The 23,047-nt window shown below is 45.9% G+C and overlaps 1 protein-coding gene across 1 annotated transcript; it reads right to left on the bottom strand.

Annotated features, from left to right (window-relative positions):
• Positions 1-1,464: 1,464 nt before the first annotated feature.
• scap (SREBF chaperone) lies at positions 1,465-22,005 on the bottom strand. The gene is made up of 22 exons (XM_079163847.1): positions 21,821-22,005; positions 19,739-19,859; positions 19,254-19,411; positions 18,788-19,008; positions 17,909-18,014; positions 17,337-17,509; positions 16,310-16,436; positions 14,114-14,226; positions 13,865-13,959; positions 13,607-13,705; positions 12,846-13,058; positions 12,088-12,479; positions 11,786-11,935; positions 6,648-6,849; positions 5,665-5,780; positions 4,956-5,505; positions 4,479-4,564; positions 4,194-4,276; positions 3,461-3,627; positions 3,250-3,330; positions 2,835-3,041; positions 1,465-2,695 (listed from the first exon to the last, which is right to left on the bottom strand). The coding sequence occupies exons 1-22, from the start codon at positions 21,940-21,942 to the stop codon at positions 2,450-2,452; spliced, it is 3,828 nt and encodes a 1,275-aa protein (XP_079019973.1). The 5' UTR covers positions 21,943-22,005; the 3' UTR covers positions 1,465-2,449.
• Positions 22,006-23,047: the final 1,042 nt, after the last annotated feature.

Below are 23,047 nucleotides of genomic sequence, written 5' to 3'. Positions count from 1 at the left end.
GTAATTCATCATTCCACCTCTTAACGAGCCATAAATATACAACTTGATTCTAATAATTAAATAGCTTAACGAGCCAATTAGACAAATAGTATCGTAAAACCTCAGGAAGCCGTTTTTTCCTAAACTGAGTTTCAATGAAAAGGTGACGGAGCTCTGAAACTCGGTACCACTCGGCTTCTTAACCACCTTTAAGTTAAACCAACCGATGTTCTTAAATCAATAGAATCAGCGCTCTGACAGATCTTAATCAGGATTAAAGCATCGACACAAGCGTCTCACGAGTTCTTCTGATGCCGTTCATTACTGCGTATTGACCGATAACCAGTGTCTCTGAATTAGCAGTTTGAATTATGAATCGTAAGCTGTTGAGCGTCAGTGTTGCGAGATCACATTTGGACTTTTATCAGTAGAAATTAAAAAAGTGCAAATTGGTTAAGAGTCTGAACATAATGCTACTCAGTGCAAGACAACCGCTAACGTCAACTAGCTCTACTGCTGATTCCAACACACATTTGTTCTTCACAACGTCAGCATGGAGCTGCAGTATTAGTTCGTACCGATCGGGTTGTTCCCGCGTAGTGAAAATGAGCTGATGACTGACATCGGATCAGTGCCGACTCGACCCGATACCTGGTCCAGAATGTAAGACATTTCCAACACTGCTCTCTAATTATTGGCTTCAGTAAGAGTTTTGTATGTAATGTGACGCTTGTGGAAATGTTTTATGATTTATCAAAACGTTTCAAATTCTATTAGACGTTGTTTGTACCTGTAAATGCAATTTCTTTTTCAGTGTTAAAGAAATGTTTTAATGTTCATACATCAGGTCTGAAGTAGTTTTTAGATTTTAGGATATTAATTAATCATCAGTTGGTTCTAAACAAATTACTTAATTTGACAGAAGTTATATTTCTCTCTCTGAAATCTAAAAGTGAAACATCGTCTAAAACAAATTGAGCACAATAAAAGCATCTGTGTGTGTGTGTGTGTGTTATGTTTGTATAAAGAGACACACTGACTGTCTGTTGCTTCACATTGTCACTGAGCGGCTGCAGGTTTACAGACAAACACGACGTACTGGACCAAAGCGTTTGTACTTGAGGCCAGAATGAAAACAATTGAAGTTGAACCGGTTACAGTAAACGTAATGTTTAAAAAAAAAAAATCTCTAAAAGGGCACAATTTATTCCAAAAAATACGACAGCCAATGTAAACATGACGTCAGCTAACGACAGCCTGTGCAGAACAAAGTCAGTATTCTCATCCAAAATTCAAGCAGTTTAGAAAACGGAGGTAGCCGAATGAAGGTGGAGCACACGGGGGCCCCTCGTACAGCATCAGTAACCCCAGAATCAGAGGCCGAGGGGGGGGGGGGGGGGGGGGGGGGGGGGGGGGGATCAAAGGAGGAACCTTTGCTGCTACGGCCCCCCCCCCCCCCCCCCCCAAACCCCACAACATCAAACACTTCAGTGTTTCCAGTTCAATATCACAAAGAATCGCTTTAAAACAAACCCCGCCCAACACATAATCACCGTCTTACATTTATTTCATTATTTCCACATTGTTATAGTCTCGTTTAAAAACCGGGATTAGCCATTCATAAACCAACTGTTATTCAAAAATGTATCGCTAATAAATAATAGATTTATAGATATAAAAACAGCCTCCTATGGAGGTTTACTTTACACAGTAATCATCACTTATCCCTCACACACACACACACACACTTCAAGCATTACCAATCTATTTTTGTTCTCAGCAGTGTTATGCCATAAAAAGGGCGTCGATTCATTCATTCAGTCTCCAACACGCACACACACACACACACACACGCACACACGCACACACAGTATAACCGCGCAGCTCATCCTGAGCTCGCTGTGGCTGCACTTTGCTGTTCAAGCGAAAGAGGCAGCAGGAATATAAAAAAAATAAAAAATAAGGAGAAAGTTTTACCTTCCTCTCTGGGCGGGTGGGGTCACAGTGAAGCCCCACCCGTGTAAGCAGCATAGAGGGCAGAGCCACAAAAACAAACGCGCATTTAAAAAATAAAAATAAAAAGCACAAACTGGTGACTGGTGGATCCTCTTTTAAGTGAGAAACATCCAGCTTCTCTTGAACGGACCTCAGTAAATGTCCACAATTCGGTATCAAAAGTATGTCGACCCTCCTGCAGGTTGCACAATCAGTCCTCAGCGCTTTGTTTCCTCGTTACATCCAGGCGTGTACTTAAAAACATCCACACACAAAAAAAAAAAGAGCTTCGTATGCAGAGGGAAACCGTCTAGTCATCGCGTCTCCTTTGGGTCAGAAACAACAAAAGAAAGCAAAGAAGGGAAAGTCGAAGTGATGAATGGGTAAAGGATGTTCTGAGTGCATGTTTTTTTTTTTTGTTCCCACTGACATCAACAACCGCCGTCCGTCCGTCCGTCCGTCCGTCCGTCTCTCCTCAGTCGAGTTTTTCCAGCACAGAGGGAACGTACACCAGGCTGAGTTCGCTGCCAAAGTCACAGATGATGGCGGCGTTGTCGAGCACGAGCAGCTGCCGGACACCCTGACCGTCGCTGCTCTGGCCGAGGTAGACCGTCTGCAGCAGGTCGCCGAAGTTCAGGTCCCAGAAGGAGACGCAGCCCTGGCCCCCCGTCACCAGGAGAGACTCGGAGATCACTCCCAGACTGGCCCCGCAACCCACCTCCTGGTGAGGCGAGGGAGGTAAAAGAGAGAGTGTTGATACTGCTGTCGTGTATTTCTTATTATTAATTCACAAGTTAAAAAAAAGGGTCAAGAAGGAAGCTGCTGGCGATCGGTGCTATCATGAGGTTGTTAAACTCTACCTGCTGTATGGAGTAGAGCTTGATCCCAGTGCTGCGGTCCCAGATACAGATGAGGTCATCCAGTCCCGAGCTGATGACACAAGAGGTGGTGCAGACCAGCGACGTGACGTCGCCACGGTGACCGAAAACATGGCTGACGCGACTCCCCGTCAGGACGTCCCACAGGCAGATGGCGCCGTCTTGCCCGCCGCTCGCCAAAACCATCGTCTGAGGAGACCAAGTACAAGAAATGACAACTTTTATAAAGCTACTGGCTGCATGGCACCTCACACGTTCTGCCATCAATGCTAGTGCTGTTAGCTAAAGTTAGCGATTTCAGTGGAGAACTCTTCCCTCAACTGGTCCCGGTGTCTGAGTCCGTATGTTTTTTTTTATGCATGAGTTTTCTGGTGGCGTTAGAAGGTCTGTTACTGACCTGGTCTATGTAGATGGCTGTGATCCCTCCAGAGTGACCCTGCAGAGTGAAGAGGCAACACGAGTCCTCGAGACGATAAACCTGATATCAGTGAACAACACAAAGAGAATGTATTAGGATTAAAAAACAACACAAATAAAACTGTTTTTATATACGACGATGTTGAAAACGTCAGACAGAAGCCCGACACGTTAGCGGTCCGGTGTGTTACCCGGACGGTGTGGTCCTGGCTCCCGGTGACGACCCTCCCGGCAGCCGCTCGCAGCACCGTGATCGGCTTCTGGTGAGCGCACTGAACCGAGCGCGTGAGCTGGCAGCTGATCACGTCTTCGCTGCTGTAACAGGGAGAGGGAGGCACGCTGCCTCGCCCAGGGGCGCCTGGAGGAGGAGGAGGAGGAAGAGGAGGAGGAGATTTTCACTTCATTGCCCATTTCTTCCTCCTAGTTCGTCTTTATAATTTTCTCGTGTAATTAAATTAACTTGTATCACAATTAAGTTCATTTCTGACCAGCAGTCCAAAACCTAAAAATATCAAATTTACTACAATATCAACAGAAGGTAAAACAGATTATTTTCACATTTAAGAACCTCATACAAGAACATTTAAGGTAAAAAAATGGCTTAAACAATTGATTTTAACAATTTAAAAATAGTCAGTTTAAATTGGTGAAGCTACAACCAGAGAACGTTAAATATTTAAATATTTATTGAGCCGATAATCAACCTCAGCACTAAGTTATCAGATTAATATAACTTCAAACTAATAATAGTTTGCGATAAAGTAATGCAACATAAAATAACTCCATTGAATAACGTTGCTATGCTCTCCATTTACTTCACATTAAGCTAATTAAGGCCATGTAGCTCATTCAATTTAACATAAAAGAGTCAATAACACAAGCTGTGAGAATACAGAGAAATGCAGTCGTGTCGTTGAGCCTCACCTCTGTACTGCAGCAGACCCAGAGGTTTGTTTATCTCGACAGTGAAGAAGTCTAGAGACCCGTTCAGCCGAGCCGCTACGATTCTGGGGAGGAAACACGGAGGATAATGTAAAGTCATGTTTGTCTTACTTGAAAAAGGTCAAGAAAACCTGAAATGAGTAAGAAATGCATGTTGAATACAGCCCCATCCCAGAGGAAGCACTGTTTACCCCACGTGTTTCCCTCTGTGTGTGTGTGTGTGTGTGTGTGTGTGTGTGTGTGTGTGTGTGTGTGTGTGTGTCTCACCTGTTGTTGAGGAAGGCTAGAGCTGTGATTCCAGACACTGCGTCTTCATTAACGCAGCGTAACGACCCTTCTACTGCATCCCACAACTGGAACAGAAACAATGGTTTTAAAAAGTCCATAAACTTCATATTTGTATCATGTAGTGTTTCATTTAAATGTGCGTTTAATACAGAACAGAGGAGGGAGAGGTTTCAGACAGGCTCTGAACACTAAGCTGCTGTTTCTACTTGATACTAACAGCAAGTCTTTCCAAACATTAAGCATCTAAAAAGGTAACTCTTGGTAGCCGATGCATTCCAATAATGAGAATATTCATTAAATGACTAGAAGACGACCAGATGTCTTAATATCTATCGAGGTGCACACCTGAAACTTCTACAAAATATATATTAAAGAAAAACATTTGGTCACGATCATCATGACCTGAAAAAAGCAGAAAATCAAAGAAGATGAATAAACATTACAGGTTAGACCCACCTCCAGTTTACCGCTGCTCCTCCCAGCAGCTATCAGATTTCCTCTCAGCTCCATGGCCCACACAGAGCTTTCCCCGTCCGCCTTCGCCTGCGTCCCCGCCGCGGAGGCTCTGTCTGGGGTCAGGAAGGCGGCTGCGTCCCCTAAGCTGGGTCTTCTCTGGAGCTGAGCCCCCGTGGGCGGCGAGGAGGAGGCGGAGGAAGGGGACGGGTAGGCGGACGGCGAGGGGGGCTCGTGCTCCATGTAGGCGCGCTCCACCAGGCCGCCGAAGTCGAAACCGTGCCTGGGCGGGGTGCAGAGGTGGGAGGGGGGCTGGGAGGCAAAGTTGGTGTCGATGAGCGGGGTGAGGTCGGGCTGGTCGTTGAATAGGGTCGGCCAGGCGGGAGCAGCGCGCCGTCTCAGCGGGTAGCCCTCCTCCTCCTCCGACAGGCCGTCGCAGCTGACGGAGGGGCCGAGAGATTCGGGGCCGAAACACTCCGAGTCCGCGGCGCCGCTCACGTTGTCCCAGCCGTCCCGCTGCTCCCAGCAGCCACTGCTGCTGCTCCGCCTGAGCCTGAGGGGGGGGGAACAGGGTGCTCAGTTAGTTAGTTCAGCATATACAGTATTTGTCACATTGTAGCACAGAAATATGTACTAAAGTGTGTTTGAAGTAACTTAAACAGATGATCAACAGTTTGAGCACCAGAGAGCTCTGACGTGGCGACATGCTCACCCGTCGTTTGGGATGACGGTCAGACAGTCGCCGGTCTGAGTGTCCCAAACCCGAATCTGTCCCGCCAGGCAACAGCTGGCCAGCAGCATCCCGTCACTGGCCAAACACTCGATGTCCTGAGAGACACAAATGCAGAGCGAGATCCAAATGAAGAAAAGAAACCGGCTTTCATTTCCACACTTTGTATTTTGTGGTATCAGGTTAACTAACACAGTGACATCCTGTTGTTGTTGTAGACTGACACAGTAATCTCACTCCTCCTCCGAGAAACTCAACAATTTCATAATTACAGTTTGTGTAACATTTACATTACATTTCAGACCTCGCGTCTGTTATTAGCGGCTGAATTTGTGTTTTTCTTCTCCACGGCGTAGCGACAAAAAGTGTTCTCTATCTGCAGATACCGGAAGTCAAGTTCACATTCTGACCACACGGGCCACACGCTGTAAAAAGTACAAAAGCTGCATAGAGAAAGAACACACAACGCACAATAAGTATATGAAACGCAGACTAAACTGTCTTAAGCTGATTTTAAAAAGAATCCACAGAATCAGCGGGCTGTAGAGGTGAGCACTCCACAGTCATCGTGTGATTTGAATCCCTAACAGAGCGACATCCTTAATTTCTAAAGGTGCGATGTAAATAAAGATATTATTATTTGCCAATCTGATAAATGGAAACATGCCAACACCAACATATAGGCATCAAGCAATAGCTCACCAAATGATCTGTTGTGATGTCAGCAACAGGTAGAACATGTGCTCTGATTCTCAGCATATATTTGTTTACATCTTGGCAGAATGCTGCCATTAAACGTGTGAATGAACTAGTAGGAGTTCCTGTTTGCAACTTAGCCGCGAACGGACAGACGACCGGATTGCTTTGATACCGAAGCGTCTTATCTGTGATTTCTGAGCAGATTTACGGACGTTTAAACGTGATAGTTATGAATTATCGCTGCACGCAAACACGTCCGTTCTCACCATGCTGTGGCCCCGGAGCAGCAGCGGTGAGATCTCGCTGACGGGCGGCGAGTAGCCGTAATCGTCGCAGGGCAGCTCTCCTCGGCGCCGGCGGCCGTGAACGACGCCGTTCTGGCCGTAGTTCCGCGGGCAGAGCACCCGGTAGAGACAGAAGAGCAGCAGGACCAGCAGGACGCCCGCCGCCAGGCCCAGAGCTGCCACCCTGAATGGTGGGAGGAGACAAAGGAGGAGACAAAGGAGGAGACAAATAATTGTTTTTATTTGTGATCTGTGAAACACTTTGGTTTTCTGCAGCATCTACACCATTTGACAAATTCCCACGCTGGACCCTTCCCAGTACAAACACAACCTTCTCGCCACAACCGTTCCATAAATTCACACTTTAAATTGTGATGCAATTATTTACAACTCACGTTTCTTAAACAAGCATATTCCACTAAAGTCATATTGTCCTTAATACATACAGACATAATCTACATATTTGAGATCATTTAATAAATAATTATACTGCACGCGTAAAGATGCACATTCTTAATCAACACAACATCACAACTGAGAGCTCCGAGTCGCCTCTCAAACATATTCTACAGGTCTGAATATATATAATATAACAGGGGGCTGAGGGGAAGACGTCGCACTAATTTCCTTGAAAAAAACCTGAATTATTGTAGAAAATAATCTGTGTTTGAGACACGTAAAGTCACAACGAGGTATTTACAGACGTGTTTTATGTCGTAGAACCACAGACCGTATTTTAGGCACCTAACCAAGAACACATTTAAAACACGTTCCCTTCAGGACGAAGGAAGCGGACGTTTCGTCTCCTGGTTCTGGGACTCGTTCCTGCTGCACTCTGTGTGCTGAACTGGGCGTGACGGAGCTCATGTGCATCGTCTACCTGCTGTGGAATGTGGCACAACTGTGATGATGAAACCCCCCCACGAAAAGGAGACCAACCGTGCCTGAAATACCGGTCCTTCAGAAAGCCCGTCTGCTGCTCTGTGGAAACTAAAACTCACCTTTAAAACACGAAGCTACAAGCTGAATTTAGCAGCGCGAGGAACGCCGTGTCATCAAACAGAAGAGTTACATGTTACGAGCACGCAGGAAATGAGGGGAAGGCGAGATAACAGTTTTGATGTTTTATTGCTTATTATCTGTTTATTACAGATCTTATGTGAGTATAACATGTAACAAAGGCCGACTCAAACCAGCTGTGATGACATTTAAAGCATCTTAAACCCCATCACGCTCACTTCAGCCTCCTTTTGTTTCCGGGTTCTCTGAGCTCACGCTGTCCGATTACAAATGAACAGAAGATCTGGATTCAGACAGAGCTCATGTTTTAGGCTGTTATGTTAACCTTTCAACCCTCGATCCTCTGGAAGACATTCCTGAGCGGGACGAATCGTCCCCCCCAACCTAATTTCTGCTATCTGATGTAGAGACATCACAGTACGGGTCAGTCTGTCCTTCCTTTTGTTAGCTTTCAAAAGCACGACGCCAGCTCTGAGAAGCTAACAGTGCGTTCTTCATGAGTAAAGATCTACGGGGTCGTGTCCTGTTTGTGTTCAGAAGAGGTCAGAGGTGCAGATGTTGGTGACGGCGTTGGTTTGCGCCCGACTGAACTAGAGATGCACCGGTACAGACTCAGAGACTTCCTTACACCATGAAAACAATGATCCACACAGTGAGGCATACAGCCGGTTATTGGACGAGTATCGACCAATAACCAAAGCCCAGGTAATCCCTCTCTGTGTCGGGACTGAAACATTCAGGACCGTCTACGCAACCTGAACTTAATAAGTCAACACGCGTGCACTAAGTGCCCTTCTGAAGTGTGCACGGTCCGTGGGAGTGTCGTCTGAGCACTTACCTGATGGAGCCGTGCAGCGTGCAAACAGAGTCACAAATCTGGTTCAGACACGGTGCCTGGACACACATCCTGTCCTCAATAGCCAAATTTGGGATTCTAGCAGCTGAGAATTGGGATTTGGAACAACTTAGTGGGGTTGATCTCTTTGCTGATACACATTCACATATCTGAGGAATACAACACGCGGCCTCCTCTGATGTTTGAGAGGCTACAAAGCAAAGTTCGCTGCAATATTTACCGGGACAGGTTCTCGCTGTTCCCAGATTAAAAACAGAAATGTGTCTTGTTTTTGTACCGAGAACAGAAATTACACATCGTCCCCGATTCTACATATACCGGCCGGTCAATATCTGCTAACGGCGTTAAGACGTGTTGTTTAGAAAGGGTTATGATGTGCAGCTATGAACAGCTGGAAATACAGTCCAGCCAATGTAAACACATGCACTCTACAGAGGAGAGGAGGCACACCGACGAGTGATGTGTGACAGCTGCAGCTAAATATTATTTATTTTACCGATTAATCAGCTGATTCATCGTTAACGGGCTTTACAACTGACAAACTGAGGATTCTTCTTTAAATGATTTAGAATAAAGCGCTCAAAAATATTCATCACATAATTACTGTATGTTTTACATAGATTTAGGTTAAAAATGTATGTTTTAAACAGTACAGATGTTTGGCATAATATCTCTGATTGGAGCAGACTTCTCACACACCAAAACCATCTCGATTAAATAATAGCACGACAGGTCAGAGGTCAAATATGGATTTTGGGGTGAACCCTTCAAGCTCATAGTTGTGATTGAGACCTGTTTAAAAGAGGAATCCCTCATATATTCTCTTTCTTACTCAAAGATTCGTCCAATTTCTTGACACGTGCCGAGAGAAACCAACGTAAATGCCGATGCAGGAGGAGGTGGATCTGCTCTGACGCAGGCGGCCGTGACGCTGCGCTGGTCTGCGCAGACAGCTTGAACAGTGAACTTGATGTTTGAAATGGGTCACAGTCACATATATACGATATCCGTTGATCTTATCTAGAGATTAGAAGACAATCTGTCTTGTGTTGCAACTTTCTCTCAGTCCCACTGAAGCGTGTTCACCTTTGGTCACATTGGCCTTCTCAAGCTCAGCTGCCACTTCCCCACCGAGAAGGTCTCGACCCTGACCCGACTTCAGCTGATAGCCCTTCATATCTGCCGTCCAAAGATGAAACCGAAGAGAACTCGGCCTTCCACTTAGCAGTCAAGGTGACAACACTTTGCCTTACGCAACACGGCGCAGGGAAAGCTCAACTCCAGACGCCCATGTTGTTGCTCGGGGGGGGGGGGGCGGCCTCCAGCTGCTTCTCTTCATTATTTACTCTCTTTTTAGCGGATTCCGCAGCGGACGCAACATTTCATCAGCTAAAATGCAAAGTGAATCTAAATCCACATATGGAAAATCCTGTTAAATATGCAGTTATGCCGCAGCCAACAGCTGTTGTCATAATAACTCGGTATTCCAGCAGTCAGAGCATCGAAACAATGGTGGAGAGATCTGTCACAGTAAACAGAAGCTGATAAATCTCAGCCCCTTAACGAGCAGTGAAATGTGACGTTCACGGTGAAGACGTCGTTTATTAGAGAAGGGAAGCTGGCGGTCCGACACCTGAAAGCCTCGCCTGCAAGTACAGCTGTCAAAGGCTGCAGTCGGGCCAAATAAGTTCAAGAAAAGCAAAAGAATAAATTAAATCGTTGATTTTATTTTCGTCCTTAAAGATCTCAAATGAAAGCTGCAGAACAAAATAAGGCTGAACAGGATAAAACACCTTCCTCTCCACTGTTACATCACAAACAGCAGGTACGTTTAAAGCAACCGGTCCGGTCCCGTCAGGCAGAGACAATGCTTATCAAGGTGAAGAAGACCTCTTTTGTTCTTTGTCTCTATTCTAGCGTCGGCTAAGATAACAACCGGTCCAGCGACACTTCACACGGTGCACTTCATGCATCCATAAAACAAAGACGAGGCTTCTCCTTCACTCTCGTCTTCTAGAAGCAAAGGAAAAGAACAGCTCACCCCATAAAAACACCAGAAACATAAACTTCTAGGTTTTCTCTGACTTTAGTGCAACTTTGTACTAAATACGAATAAAAAAAACAACAAAAATCCAATTTGTCAGTATTCCCCGCCTGTGTTTCATACGAGTGTGAGAGCCCATCACGACTTTGATCTCGTCAGCTATTTGTTATTTTGTCTTTTGTATCTTGGTCAAAGAAAAACTACTTCTAGTGAATGAAATCTGTTGACATTTCAGTGTTTTTTTAGTCATCAGGTCATATTTCAGTCGATCTGGTCGAACTTAAGTTACTGTGCAACTTAAAACTAAGCAAGTTACTTCCTCCGAGTCCTCCTGATTGAGCTCATCGTGTGCTGCCGGTGTAGCAATTTTGGTAAAGTCTTTATTTTGTACACTTTTTAAAGCATGTTGATATAGTCACAGTCTCGTCTCAGTCATGCAGAAAAAGGTCATTGACGATATTCAGTCGTAGTTTTAATGAACGCTTCCTTGACTCACAGACACCCTGGAATCTATTCTGCTTCACTGCTCGACCTCCCGATGAAGAGACTTAAATACAGGCTTCAATGTCCACCGTGCAATCAGTTCAATGGCGCCCTGGTGGAGAGACCCAAGGCCAAGGACCTTTCACTGCTGACACTAGTCTGTGTGAGAGTGTTTTTGTTTTAACCAGGTGCAGATTTCCAAAGAATGAATTTATGGCCGTCTCAAAAAGAAACGTGATTCAAGGTTACAATCAATAAAACGGTCAAAAGGAGCTGGACGCTTTTATAGGCACTGTGCAAACTATATCAACTCAACACGAGTTTATGTAACTATCACAACAAAGGGTAATAAGAATTGTGCAATATTTAACTTTAGTCTTAATTTGTCAGATTCTATATATAAGCAGAAAAGAACTCCAAATAACCAACAGCGTAATTACTGCTAAAGATCCATCCAGCTGGTCAGTGATCAGATTTCTCCCCCACAGTTGAAACTGACTTCTTCAGCTCACTTTCAGTCAGACTCTGTATTGGGTTATTTGAGACGGCTACTGTTACTTTTCTCTGTCTGATGTGTCGTCATGTACACGAGCGCTTAACAAACTGGGTTAGTTTAGAAAGCGACAATAACCAGGTTTCTCAAGTGCACGTCTACATCCTGGTTGAAAGACGTGTGTGTGTGTGTGTGTGTGTGTGTGTGTGTGTGTGTGTACTAACTTGTAGAGCGTGAGGTCCGTCTGTAGATCTGCAGAGACTTTGGGAATGGATGGAGGGGGGTGTCTGGTGTCCTGAGGGTGACGCGTCTCGATGGCCTCTTGAGGGCTCAGGTGAACAGTGACGGGAATGACGGGCAGGATGCTGATGTACCTGAAACCAGACGTCCAGTAACAGAATTAATATAGACTATGAAACTGTCAAATGCACCTTTACGTTGGGACATAAACACAGTTAACCTGTAGTAAAAGCATTTTAGTGGGTAAAGGACTAAATTCTTATTTGTCTTCTGCTGCCCCGCTCACCTCTTGGCTAAAGTGATGTTGTAGTAGCTGAAGAGCGACGGCCAGTGCCTGAAGGAGAGCCTCCTCCAGCCCTCCTCGTCCTCCGCTCCCCAGGTGATCTGGGGCACGGCGGGGGGCGGAGCCTGGGGGAGGGGCCCCGCCCTGGCGGCGCCATGGTGGCCGCCCTGTGACTGGTTCTCAGGTAAGGGAGTCGGATCTGGCGGCGGGTGGACTCTGAGGGTGCTGGTGGGATCGCCTGCGCGAAAGACGGGCGCCACCCCGAGGTGAGGGGGCAGGCCGCCTCCTCCGGGATCTCCCAGAGGGCTTTGCTCCGACACCTGTGCAGCCAGGTAGGTGCGTATTCCGGCCGGGTCCGTGTAGACGAGGATGCCGATCCAGATCACCGTTCCGACCTGAAGATGAAGCAAACGGAATGACGGTGATCGGTCTGTTGAGGTGAGATTTCTGCTGGAGCGGTTTGATCATCGGGCATATTTTCAAACTAAAAGCTCAAATGATTGGATGACACTTTTTGTCTTGACTTAGCGAGCTTAATGCGGATGTAGTCTTAAGATACCAGTCGCTGTTGATGGTGGTTTCAATTGCAAAGCTATTTATCCGTTTCAAAGCAAAGTCCGCTTGAGAGTGCAGCCACACTGATAAGTCACTGAACCAACAAATCACAATGATGATGCAATAAGTAAGGCGAAATAATCCAGACACAGGAAGCCAACAAACGTTACATGAAACAGTACAAATTTGAAGTCCGCTCTTCTCACCATGATGATGCGCTGAGCCAGGCGCGTGCGGGCCAGGAAGTACACCACGCGCAGCCTCTTGGGGAGCCGGAGGTTCCTGAAGGCCGGGGTCTGCAGGGTGATCGTGTGGGGGGAGGGCCGCGGGGGAGGGGGGACCTCTCGCGTACGCAGCGGGCCAGGCTTCGGCGGCGGCAGACCTGCTTCGGCCGGCAGGCGGCGGTTCAAATCAGCCAACTGTGGTTAGGGAGGGGTTAAAAAGACTAATTGGTTAATCTAACGATAACAACGAAAACAAACGAAAGTTTTCAGTGTGTGTGTGACAGGAGGAAGGACTAACTAGTTTGAAAACAGTAATCCGAAAACTATGTGGTGAATGTAACAGCCACCCGACCTCCTGTGTGACTCATGTGTGCTCATGAGAAAGAGCTTGTGTGTGTGTGTGTGTGTGTTTTAGCCCCAGTTTTACCTTTGTGTACCTTACCTACATGTTATCTTCATATAAGATTCTTACATTGACTATCATGATTGATTGACAGATATTTGCCTCCGTGTGTGTCAAGAGTGAGTACACGCAGATGTTCAAACAGTCGTAGCTTTGGTTGTCAGTTTCTGTTATTCTGCTTTCAACAGCCTCACATCTATGAACCCGGGTCATTTTTAAGAAAGAAGAACTTTCTTTTAATATATATATATATATATATATATATATTTGTGTGTGTGTGTGTTTTATTTGAATGTACTCATGAATGAAAATGTCTGCATGTATAAGTGAGAGTTCTCACCTCCATGCGTCGGATGTCTATAGATAGCACTGTGGTGAAGAAGAACATCTGCAGGAAGAAGTCAGACACCAGCCCGACCACAGCAAACAGACAGAACTCCTACAGCACACAGACACCAGTGGAGACAAAGCCCATGTTAGCGTTTCTAACTTTAACAAACCGGTAAAAAAACATTTACATTCTGTCTCAGTATGTGAAACATACGTCTCCAATACTTTGTTTTTCGCCGATGCAACAATACAACCGTATTCCTGTTACCTGGATAGCCGGCACCAGAGTGAAATATCCAATGAGGATGATGCACAGTTCAGTGGCCATGTTCTTCATGATAGACCAGCTCTCATTACTAAGACCTGGAGAAGAAAAACAACATGTAAAGCCAGGGCTGGTACTCTTAATTACATCCCGAAAAAGAAATCAATAAATCAGATGCTCTAATCATTTCTCTGTGACAAGCTGCACACACACACACACACACACACACACACACACACTCTTTAATCTTACCCTGAGCGATGCGAAGTTTGACCTCGAGGTCGACGGGGGTGGACACCACGGACTTGGTGAGGACCAAGACGTTCTCCAGGCCGATCACCACCACCAGGTAGGGAAAAATCTCCCTGCAGACAGAAAACAACAAAACATTAAACACGACGAGACCGGGACTCACTTCTGAGTGCGTGTCTGCATACGGTGCATCTTAGGGATCACCACAGCGGATCGTCTACTTACATCTAGGTAACTACCAACTGTTTTATGATATGCATGATGCTTTCATTTGATTTTCACATTTAACACAGAACCGAGCGGGGATCGAACCCAGGCTTTCTATACAGCGCTAACAACTGCACCACGATGCCACTAAAAGTTGGCCTACTGTGTATACACTGTAGCGTGTTCACATGTTGCCATTTCAGCATGTTTTTCCCCCAAACTCACACAAAGAAACCTGACAATCTACCTGTAAAGTTTAATTATATAAAGCAAGTCTGTCTGTGCGCGACTTCTCCACACAGCTGTACGTGCAGCGTTGACGTTGGTGCATTGTGGACACGCGTCACGTTAAATATTAATACGCTTTGAATAAACAAAGCCTGCAGCTCATTGACCGCAGTTCACTTTTGCTGCTGGATGTACTAACGTAACAACAAAATCCTTCTTCTCTTCACTTCTCTGAAGTTATGAGCAGCTCTTGAAACTTTGCGCTCCGGACGAGCGCAAAAAGTACAAACTGTAGTCCCGAGATTATCAGCAGTTAATCTAAAGAACAAATATTCCCGTCGGCCTGAAACGGTTGAGAAGAATCACTTTGAACAAGGTTTCGTGCGTCACTGTGAATACTCATTCAGTTTACCAGAAGCTGTCGTTTCTCAATAATGAACTGTGTGCACACATGTGGCCAAAACTAAATAAAAGCAGAACAATATCTGGCAGTTGTCTTCTCCCCCCCCTTTGAAGTGTACGGAGAGATTACTTTGAGAGAGTAAGCTGTACTGTAGAAGTGTATAACTGGGTCACAGAGCAGTCAACAGCTCTGCATGTTACATCACTCACTCAGCAACGCTGTAGTGCACAATAAACACACACTCATTACTACCACTGTACCAGGAGCAAACACACACACACACACACACACACACACTCATTACTACCACTGTACCAGGAGCCCTGTGGAGTCAACGGGATGCGTCGCTGGCATTCATATCTTGGTTACGTTGACCTTGACGTGAGTTTATTCAAACACACAGAAAGTACGAGCGCGGCCCTGAAGCGTGGATCTTGAACAGTGTTACGTGGTCACGCCACAAAGTCTGCTTTCTAATAATCCTCAAACGATTGGACAACCAGGGAATGTCAATATTGCTACATCTCCACGCCCCGTCCATTCTCCTCCATCCACAGTAACGCACAGACTTCTCCGCCCACCTTCTGTAAACATTAACACAAATCTATGTGAAAGTCAATGCAGAGGAAGTGGGAAGTCAATAAGCCGGTATACGTGTGTGTGTGTGTGTGTGTGTGTGTGTTTTCGTGGACCTTGTCTTTCAGTGATTCAGATAAGAGATAACGATGAAACTGTAACGGCCTTTTGGGTCAGTAAATATTAACAGAATACATCAACAGCAGAGCGAGACGATGGCTGCACAATCGGTTCCAACTGAGACCTAGAAGCTAAACGCAATTATTTTCTATTTTACCTTACATAAATAAGTTTGACATGAATTGTTTCTGGTCAGTGGTTTGGTCTACACGACTGTTGGGTCTTCTTAAAATGACTGCGGTCTGAAAAAAAAATGTACGTGCGACTCAAGTTGTGAGATACATGTTGACATTTTCCTGATTCAAGCCGAAGAGTCTACAGCCAGGTTTGACACACGTTGAACTAAATGCTAACAATGATAACAGGTACCGTGTTTATTATGTTCACCATCTTAGTTTAGCATGTTAGCAGGGAAATGTCAGTCGTCTTGCAGGTAATGCTCATAAACTAAAGTATCGGTCTCGTCCGCATCATTTTGAACCGACAATGGCCCGAGATGAACAGTTTAGTTTGTTTTGAGAAAGTGTGAGTCGCTGCAACCACGAGAGGCTCTTGAACGCAGCCGCTACTGAATGCGAGATTAGCCGCGGACAGACACAGAGGCGCACACTCATTCCCGGTTCTCCTGGTGGAGATAAAGACAAAAAGGGGGGCATTCCTACCCTCCGTTGAGCGTGGGCGTCAGTCCAAACAGCGTGCACAGTCCCACAGACATGAGCAGGGAGCTGAGGACGGTGACCACAGCAGCCAGAGCCAGACCCCACTTTGACTTCACCATGTCAATCTTACCTGCAGCGAGGAAAAGAAAGAAGACATGAGGAGGACGGGACATGATCGTTATATCCATTAACTATTGTAGCTATCATCAACACCGCAGACATGAAGTCAGGTGCACTCTCCACAAATCCTTCAAATGATGGTGATCTGCTTCATTACACAGGTTTATAACACTACGTTACTTTACTAAAATAAACATGAACCTGAAACTTGACTTAGCCAACAGTAGATCAAGAAACAAGATTTTCTAAATAACTTAAAATCTAAAATTGTTTCTGCATTAATCAAAATATTTTCAGCCTTTTTAAAACTTTCTTTCACTTCTGTGACTATTAAATCTTTGAAGGTTTTGCATTCAACCATTAATTCTGAAAATCCCTACATTATAAAGATCTTGCTACATAATGTTATTTAAATGTATTAACATAAAAGGAAGTTTATTTTATAGTTACGCCCTCAAAAAGGAAGAAAAAAAATGTGATTAAAAACCGTATTTTACAGGAATCAAGAAACAAATTACTTTCTCACTTTGAAAATGTAAAAATGAGCAGAAGAGCAGTTAGAAGGTTACGTTTAGGTTACGTTTCCACATTATAACTGTAAAAAAAAAAATGTCTTTAACAAGGTGGCAAACATGAATCAACTAACTCATACGAGTGTGAATATTATTTTGTAAAACGAGGACGCATGCGTTCGTTTTCTAAACGGATATTTGCAGAGGCAGGTCGCCGAGGGTTAAGCGGGTTCCTACAGCAGAGTGTTCCCGTGTGAGGATTATCCCTGCACAGGAACAACCTTGGCACACAAACAAACGTGTGCGCACACAAAAGAACCCGACGGGCACGAGTCTGGATCTTTGGCACATTTTCAAAGATTAAGTGGAGCGTGAACAAGGAGAGAAAACGAACTGACGTGTGGAGAAGTAGATGTAGGCGAAAAGGATGATGTACGTGGTGACGAGGGGGATGAGCTCGGCGATGCCGATCTCCTCCTTGAAGTGGACGTGGACCATGTGGTCGTCTCTCAGGCTGCAGTTGGCCGACGGGTGGAGCTGCTTCAGACGGGACCGCAGGCTGCCCAGGAACCTGCACACACACACACACACACACACACACACACACACACACACACACACACACACACACACACACACACACACACACACACACACACACACACACACACACACACACACACACACACACACACACACACACCGAGATCACCATTAACGCTGCAGATTTGCAATATGCACAAATGAGTTACCCTTCATGTGTCAAGATGTATACTTCTAAAGACTTTGCAGACTTTGCATTACAACAGCTGCTTTTATATTTTTAATAAACTGAAATAAAGAGTTAAATGTTCTCTTCACAGACTGAACCACCGACATTTTTGTGATTTCTGAGCAAAAAGCCGGAAACGTATGAAATCAAAGTAAAGTACTGCACTTTATTTTCTCTTCTACTGCGCGTGTAACTGACCTCGCGTCGTAGCTGGACAGCACCACGGTGATGGTGTACGTCACCACCCGCTTCCTGTTGTAGTGACTGACCCCGGTGTACTTCCCCGGGACGCCGAACAGCAGGTCTACAACACAAACACACGCACAATGTTCTGAACATATTTTGCTGGACGACATATTGTACGAGAAATAATTGCGATAAACGATATTATCGTCGTTTGAAAACCATTCTATGCCACCGATATGCTAATACACTAGCATGACAAGGCAATTACACTCTTTTAAAGAGAGATCAACAATTGATTATTAGGAATATTCAGACATTGTGAATCAATAACACAAACAGTAGAAACAATAGAGGCAGCTGTACACCAGCAACTCCCGAGGTAAAATTACTGTTATTTTCAACAGCTCAAGGGCTTTCTGTAGAGTGGTGAATATATTCTAAATAACACGTACACTTAGACTGATTTTGATTTGTTTAGGTGTCTAAAGTAACGTTTTGCTGCTGCCTCCGTCCACAGAAGCACATTGCTTTGCACCCGTGTCCGTACTGTTGAATTCACCAAAGCGGGGGCCTTGCCAGCCGCCACTGACTACCAATAAAAAGCTCACACAACCCCATTAAAATGTCACCGTGCTCTGCCGAGCGAACGCACACAGAACACAACCAGGACGGGTTGGGGGGTGTAAATGTCAGCACTTAAAACCTCAACTTTACAATTAAAAAAGTCGCTGTTTGTCTGTGTCAATCTGACTGAAATCATATTTCACCCTTTATGCCATTTCCTCCCTTTGATTAAACTCTTCTCTATTAAAGCAAAGTGTGCAGGCTGTGTATTAGCCCCCGTTACACCCTCCTCTTCCTCATCCTCCTCCTCCTCCTCCTCGTCCCTACCTCGCAGCGTGGCCGAGGTGTGCAGGCCTTTGGGCTCATGTTTCTGGATGGTCTTCAGGAGGTCCGGGTCCAAGTCGAACAGCTCCCGCTGGTTCTGCCAGTAGTTGCCGGGAGAGACGAGCAGGCAGCCGTGCTCGGGCAGCACCGACTGCATCCGGCGTAAGCCCGGAAACAGGTCCGTCACCTGGAGACACAGCGTCTCCAGACTGCGAACCCCGGAGCTGACGGAGCAGAGGGGAGGAGGTGAGAGGAAAGATATTAACAAGGCTGACAAATACAAAAAGTAGGAGCAGAGGATAATATTAATCTTTTAATTATCTACCAATTTACCTGCATAGTTGAACAATAACAAGACAAGGAAAGTACCATGTCATTAATTTCACTCGACAGACTTCATTCTCCATTTTAGATATAGCGGATTGCCTATCATACGTACGTGTGTGTGTGTGTGTGTGTGCGTGTTTACCCGTCAGAGTGGACGTGGTTGCGTATCTCCTCCAGCAGGCTGAAGGCTCGACCCAGCGGCGACCGAAACACGTCCACCGGCACCAGGCTGCTGTCCCACGGAGACACCGCCGCCTTCACCAACACCTGCTGGATGTAAGCGACCGGAGGACCTCGGTACTGCAGAGCGCACACACACACACACACACACACACACACACACACACACACACACAAGTTGAATGACTGCTTATTAAACGAGAACTCAAGACAGTGAAAGTCGTCACTGTCTACTGCCGACCAGTAAGTGAGCCGTTGCTTTGTGTATTCTTTCATAATTTATGAGCCTCCATCTTTGCTGTAGAACTTGTATGCAGCTCAGACTTTCAGAGTGAGGACTATGTTGTGAGGTTCAGGGTTCAGATTTCAGAATATGATCAGGATGATGATCTGGGATGTATATAAAACGTGTGTGTGTGTGTGTGTGCGCTCTTTCTCTTCTCTTACCCAGTCGGGCCGTTCTCCGAGGTCTCCCTGAGGCTCATGGGAAGGGACGCTGTAGTCTCGCACCCCTGTGGTGAACTCCACAGGACCCGTCCCAGGCAGGGGAAGCCTCAATAATGGATAGCTAGGCGAGAGATTGGGGGGGGGGGGGGGGGGGGGGGGGTCACAAGGTGCATAATAGATATGAAACACAATTGTGGGAATGATTGAACCTCTCAAAGTCTGCCGTCTGTTGGAAATTCAGTTCAACTGTTATTTCAAGCGGGACATCAGTGCTGGAACAACCGACCCCTGAACGCATCATTTAGGCACTAGTTAGGACACATTTCTCTCTGCAGAAGAGCTCATAACACACACGCGTGATGTGCGTGTTCGCGTGTGCACGATGAAACACCTCCAGAGAACCCGACACCTGGGCCTCCGGCTTCTCTTGAAAGATTAAGTGCTACCTGGAGAGATCTCCTACCAGGTCCCCCTGACAATGGGCAGGTCCTTAAAACACGTTCCCTCGAAAACACCAAACAAACCTCATTTCTTTCTGCCGAGGGATCATGTAGACCCACCGACAAAAAACAGTTAAATCCAATCCTTACAAATCCACAGTCGTGGGAGAGACACTCATCACTCAATCATCCTAAGGCGAGGAGTCAGGCTGACATCAGTCAGGTATGATGTCAAGAGCAACATTATATGAACTAGATTAATTATATTAATAGTTTGAGATTAAGTCTTAGTATTTCTGTATTATCTGAAGGAGAGATTGGGAGGATCTGGAAAACGATTGCAAAACTGAGGAGCGAGTGATGAAATGTTCTGAGTCACTGTTATTGATCAGTAACATTATCACGAGGACAAAGTGCATCGTCACTTTGTGCGGTTGGTCAGTACAAATATTACTCTTTCAAATGTGCTTGGAGTTTGGATAGAAACTTTACTTCTCTCTCTCTCTGTGTTTGTCTCCCTCTCTCTCCCTCCCTCCGTGCCTCCCCCACTCAGCGAGGTCACTGTACCTCCACAAAGGCCTCTTTTGTGCTCAGCCGGCCCCCCTCCTGACAGGCAGATGGAGGGACAGGCCTCCCATTCTCACAAGGGCCATTTTCTCACAGCCCTCTGCTCGGGGGGCCGTGCCTTCAACATCCCCCGTCTTCAAGCTCTTTTTCCTCTCACTTCGCCCCGGGGGTGCCCGGTCGGCCGTCCATTCGCTCTGCTCCCCTCGCTGCAAGGTGCCCGTGAAGGACGGCTCGCAGCAGGTGCACCTGTGTGTGCGTTTCGGATTGCCGAGATTGTTTCACAAAGCCTCCGCCGATGCACTCGGGCCAACTCTCTGACCTGTGTCCTCTCTTTTGACCAGCGGAAAAGCAGAAATGTGCGTGTGTTAAGTGAGTGTTTGTGCCGTGGTGTCGGCGGGGTGTCTGTGTGTGTGTGTGTGTGTGTGTGTGTGTGTCTGTGTGTGTGTGTGTGTGTGTGTGTGTGTGTCTGTGTGTGTGTGTGTGTGTGTGTGTGTGTGTGTGTGTGTGTGTGTGTGTGTGTGTGTGTGTGTGCAGATGGCCAGTTCAAAGCGAGCTGAGCCGGTTACTTGTCTAACCAATCACTTTCCCTTCAGTTCAGTCTGTCTACACACGACAACAAGGTTGATATTGTCTCATTTTAAAATGGAGTCTGCACTGAGAAGCAGCTACTCCTAAAATATTTGGGGTCAGAGATGAAATTCCAACACCGGCCCAACTGTCAACTCCTCACAACGACAAAATCTTCTCAGTATCAAACACTGCTTACTAATAAGTCACGTCAATCTTTTATCTTTTAGTATTTATTGAGCATGGATTGACGCCGTTGAAGCGTTCTTAAAAAGGTGTTAAATTCAAAATTCTGAGCATTAATATTGCAACAATGTTGCGGTGTATAGTGGAGTAATAAAATGATCCCTCTGTGCATTCGCTCTACTGTCCATTAGGGGGCGACTCCTCTGGTTGTATAGAAGTCTATGAGAAAATGACTCATTCTTCTCTCTTGATTTATTACCTGCCAAAAACAGACATTCATCCAAACTTTGAGCATCGACCACAATAAAAACCGAACACCTACCAGCAGGTGAGGATGCTGGCGGAGGTGAAGAGGATGATGGGTACTGGGTAGGAGGCACACAGCAGCCCGTGGCGGTAGAAAGCCGCCGAGATCTTCTCTCTCAGCCGCTCGCGCAGCGTCATCCTGGTGGGCGGGGTCAACTTCCGGCCATTGGGAAGCACTGCGCGGCCGAGGACGGAGCGCCGCGGGGCATCCAGGGACCTGGAGGAGCAACGAGACAACAGACCATTAAACTAAACGCTGTAGAAGCTGTAGATGTACACAAGTCACTGCTTTGTTTCCACACACACACACACACATTCACCTCAACAGATCCATTTAGAGTCAAACAGACCATAAAGCAGAGTATGCTTTAGGACGGGGCTACACGGTGACTGACAGGTCTCTACGTCACTCCTTCACATTCCAAATATGGTCACTTCCATTCATTGGTTGCGGAAAAAAACAACATGGCGACGGCGGAATTGCCGAACTTGAGGCCTCAATACGTAAGTCCACAAACCAACGGGTGACGTCACGATGACCACGTCCACTTCTTCTACACAGTCTGTGGTTCACACATGTGAAACAAGTATTTGTTAACCTCTCAGGGTGCGTTTTCTTATAAACGCATCTCATGGGGGAAAATCCACACATGCGCTCAGAGGCCGGTTCCTAAAGTGAAGCTCTGTCCTCCTCAACACATAATTAGTGACATGCTCCACGTTTTGGCAGCCGTGCTGCTGACTAAAGGCACGGCGTGTGTGTGTGTGTGTGTGTGTTTCCTTCAGACTGTACAGGGGTCACATGTCTTTAAACACACAGCTCATTGAGCAGCCACAGAGGTGTGGACACATTCACCCCAGTAGAAAACATAAGACTCCTTAGCTGAGCAGCCTGACTGAAGCACACAGACGTCTCATCGATCACACAACAACAACAACAACAACAACAACAAACCACCAGGTTCACCAGATAAAAGGCCTTTTGTTATTGGACAGATTTTACTTCCACTCAGGTGGGGGGTGGGAGACATTTAAATATAAATGAGCTCCTTTAAGTGTTTACAAGAAAATTAATCAAATCACAGACTGACAAATATTATATAATTCAATAGTTTCATTCATCATTTAATGGGCAGAAACATTCACGCATCTAAAACATGAGAATTTACTGCATCCCATGTTTTGAGTTTCAGTTGCAGGCAGCCCTAATTTTTACAAGGTAGAAATTAAGGAAACGGATGAT

The sequence above is a fragment of the Pholis gunnellus genome, assembly GCF_910591455.1.
Source record: "Pholis gunnellus genome assembly, chromosome: 8".
NCBI lineage: Eukaryota > Metazoa > Chordata > Actinopteri > Perciformes > Pholidae > Pholis > Pholis gunnellus.
The sequence above is the reverse complement of the archived record's forward strand: the minus strand, read 5'-3'. Positions and strand labels throughout refer to the sequence as shown.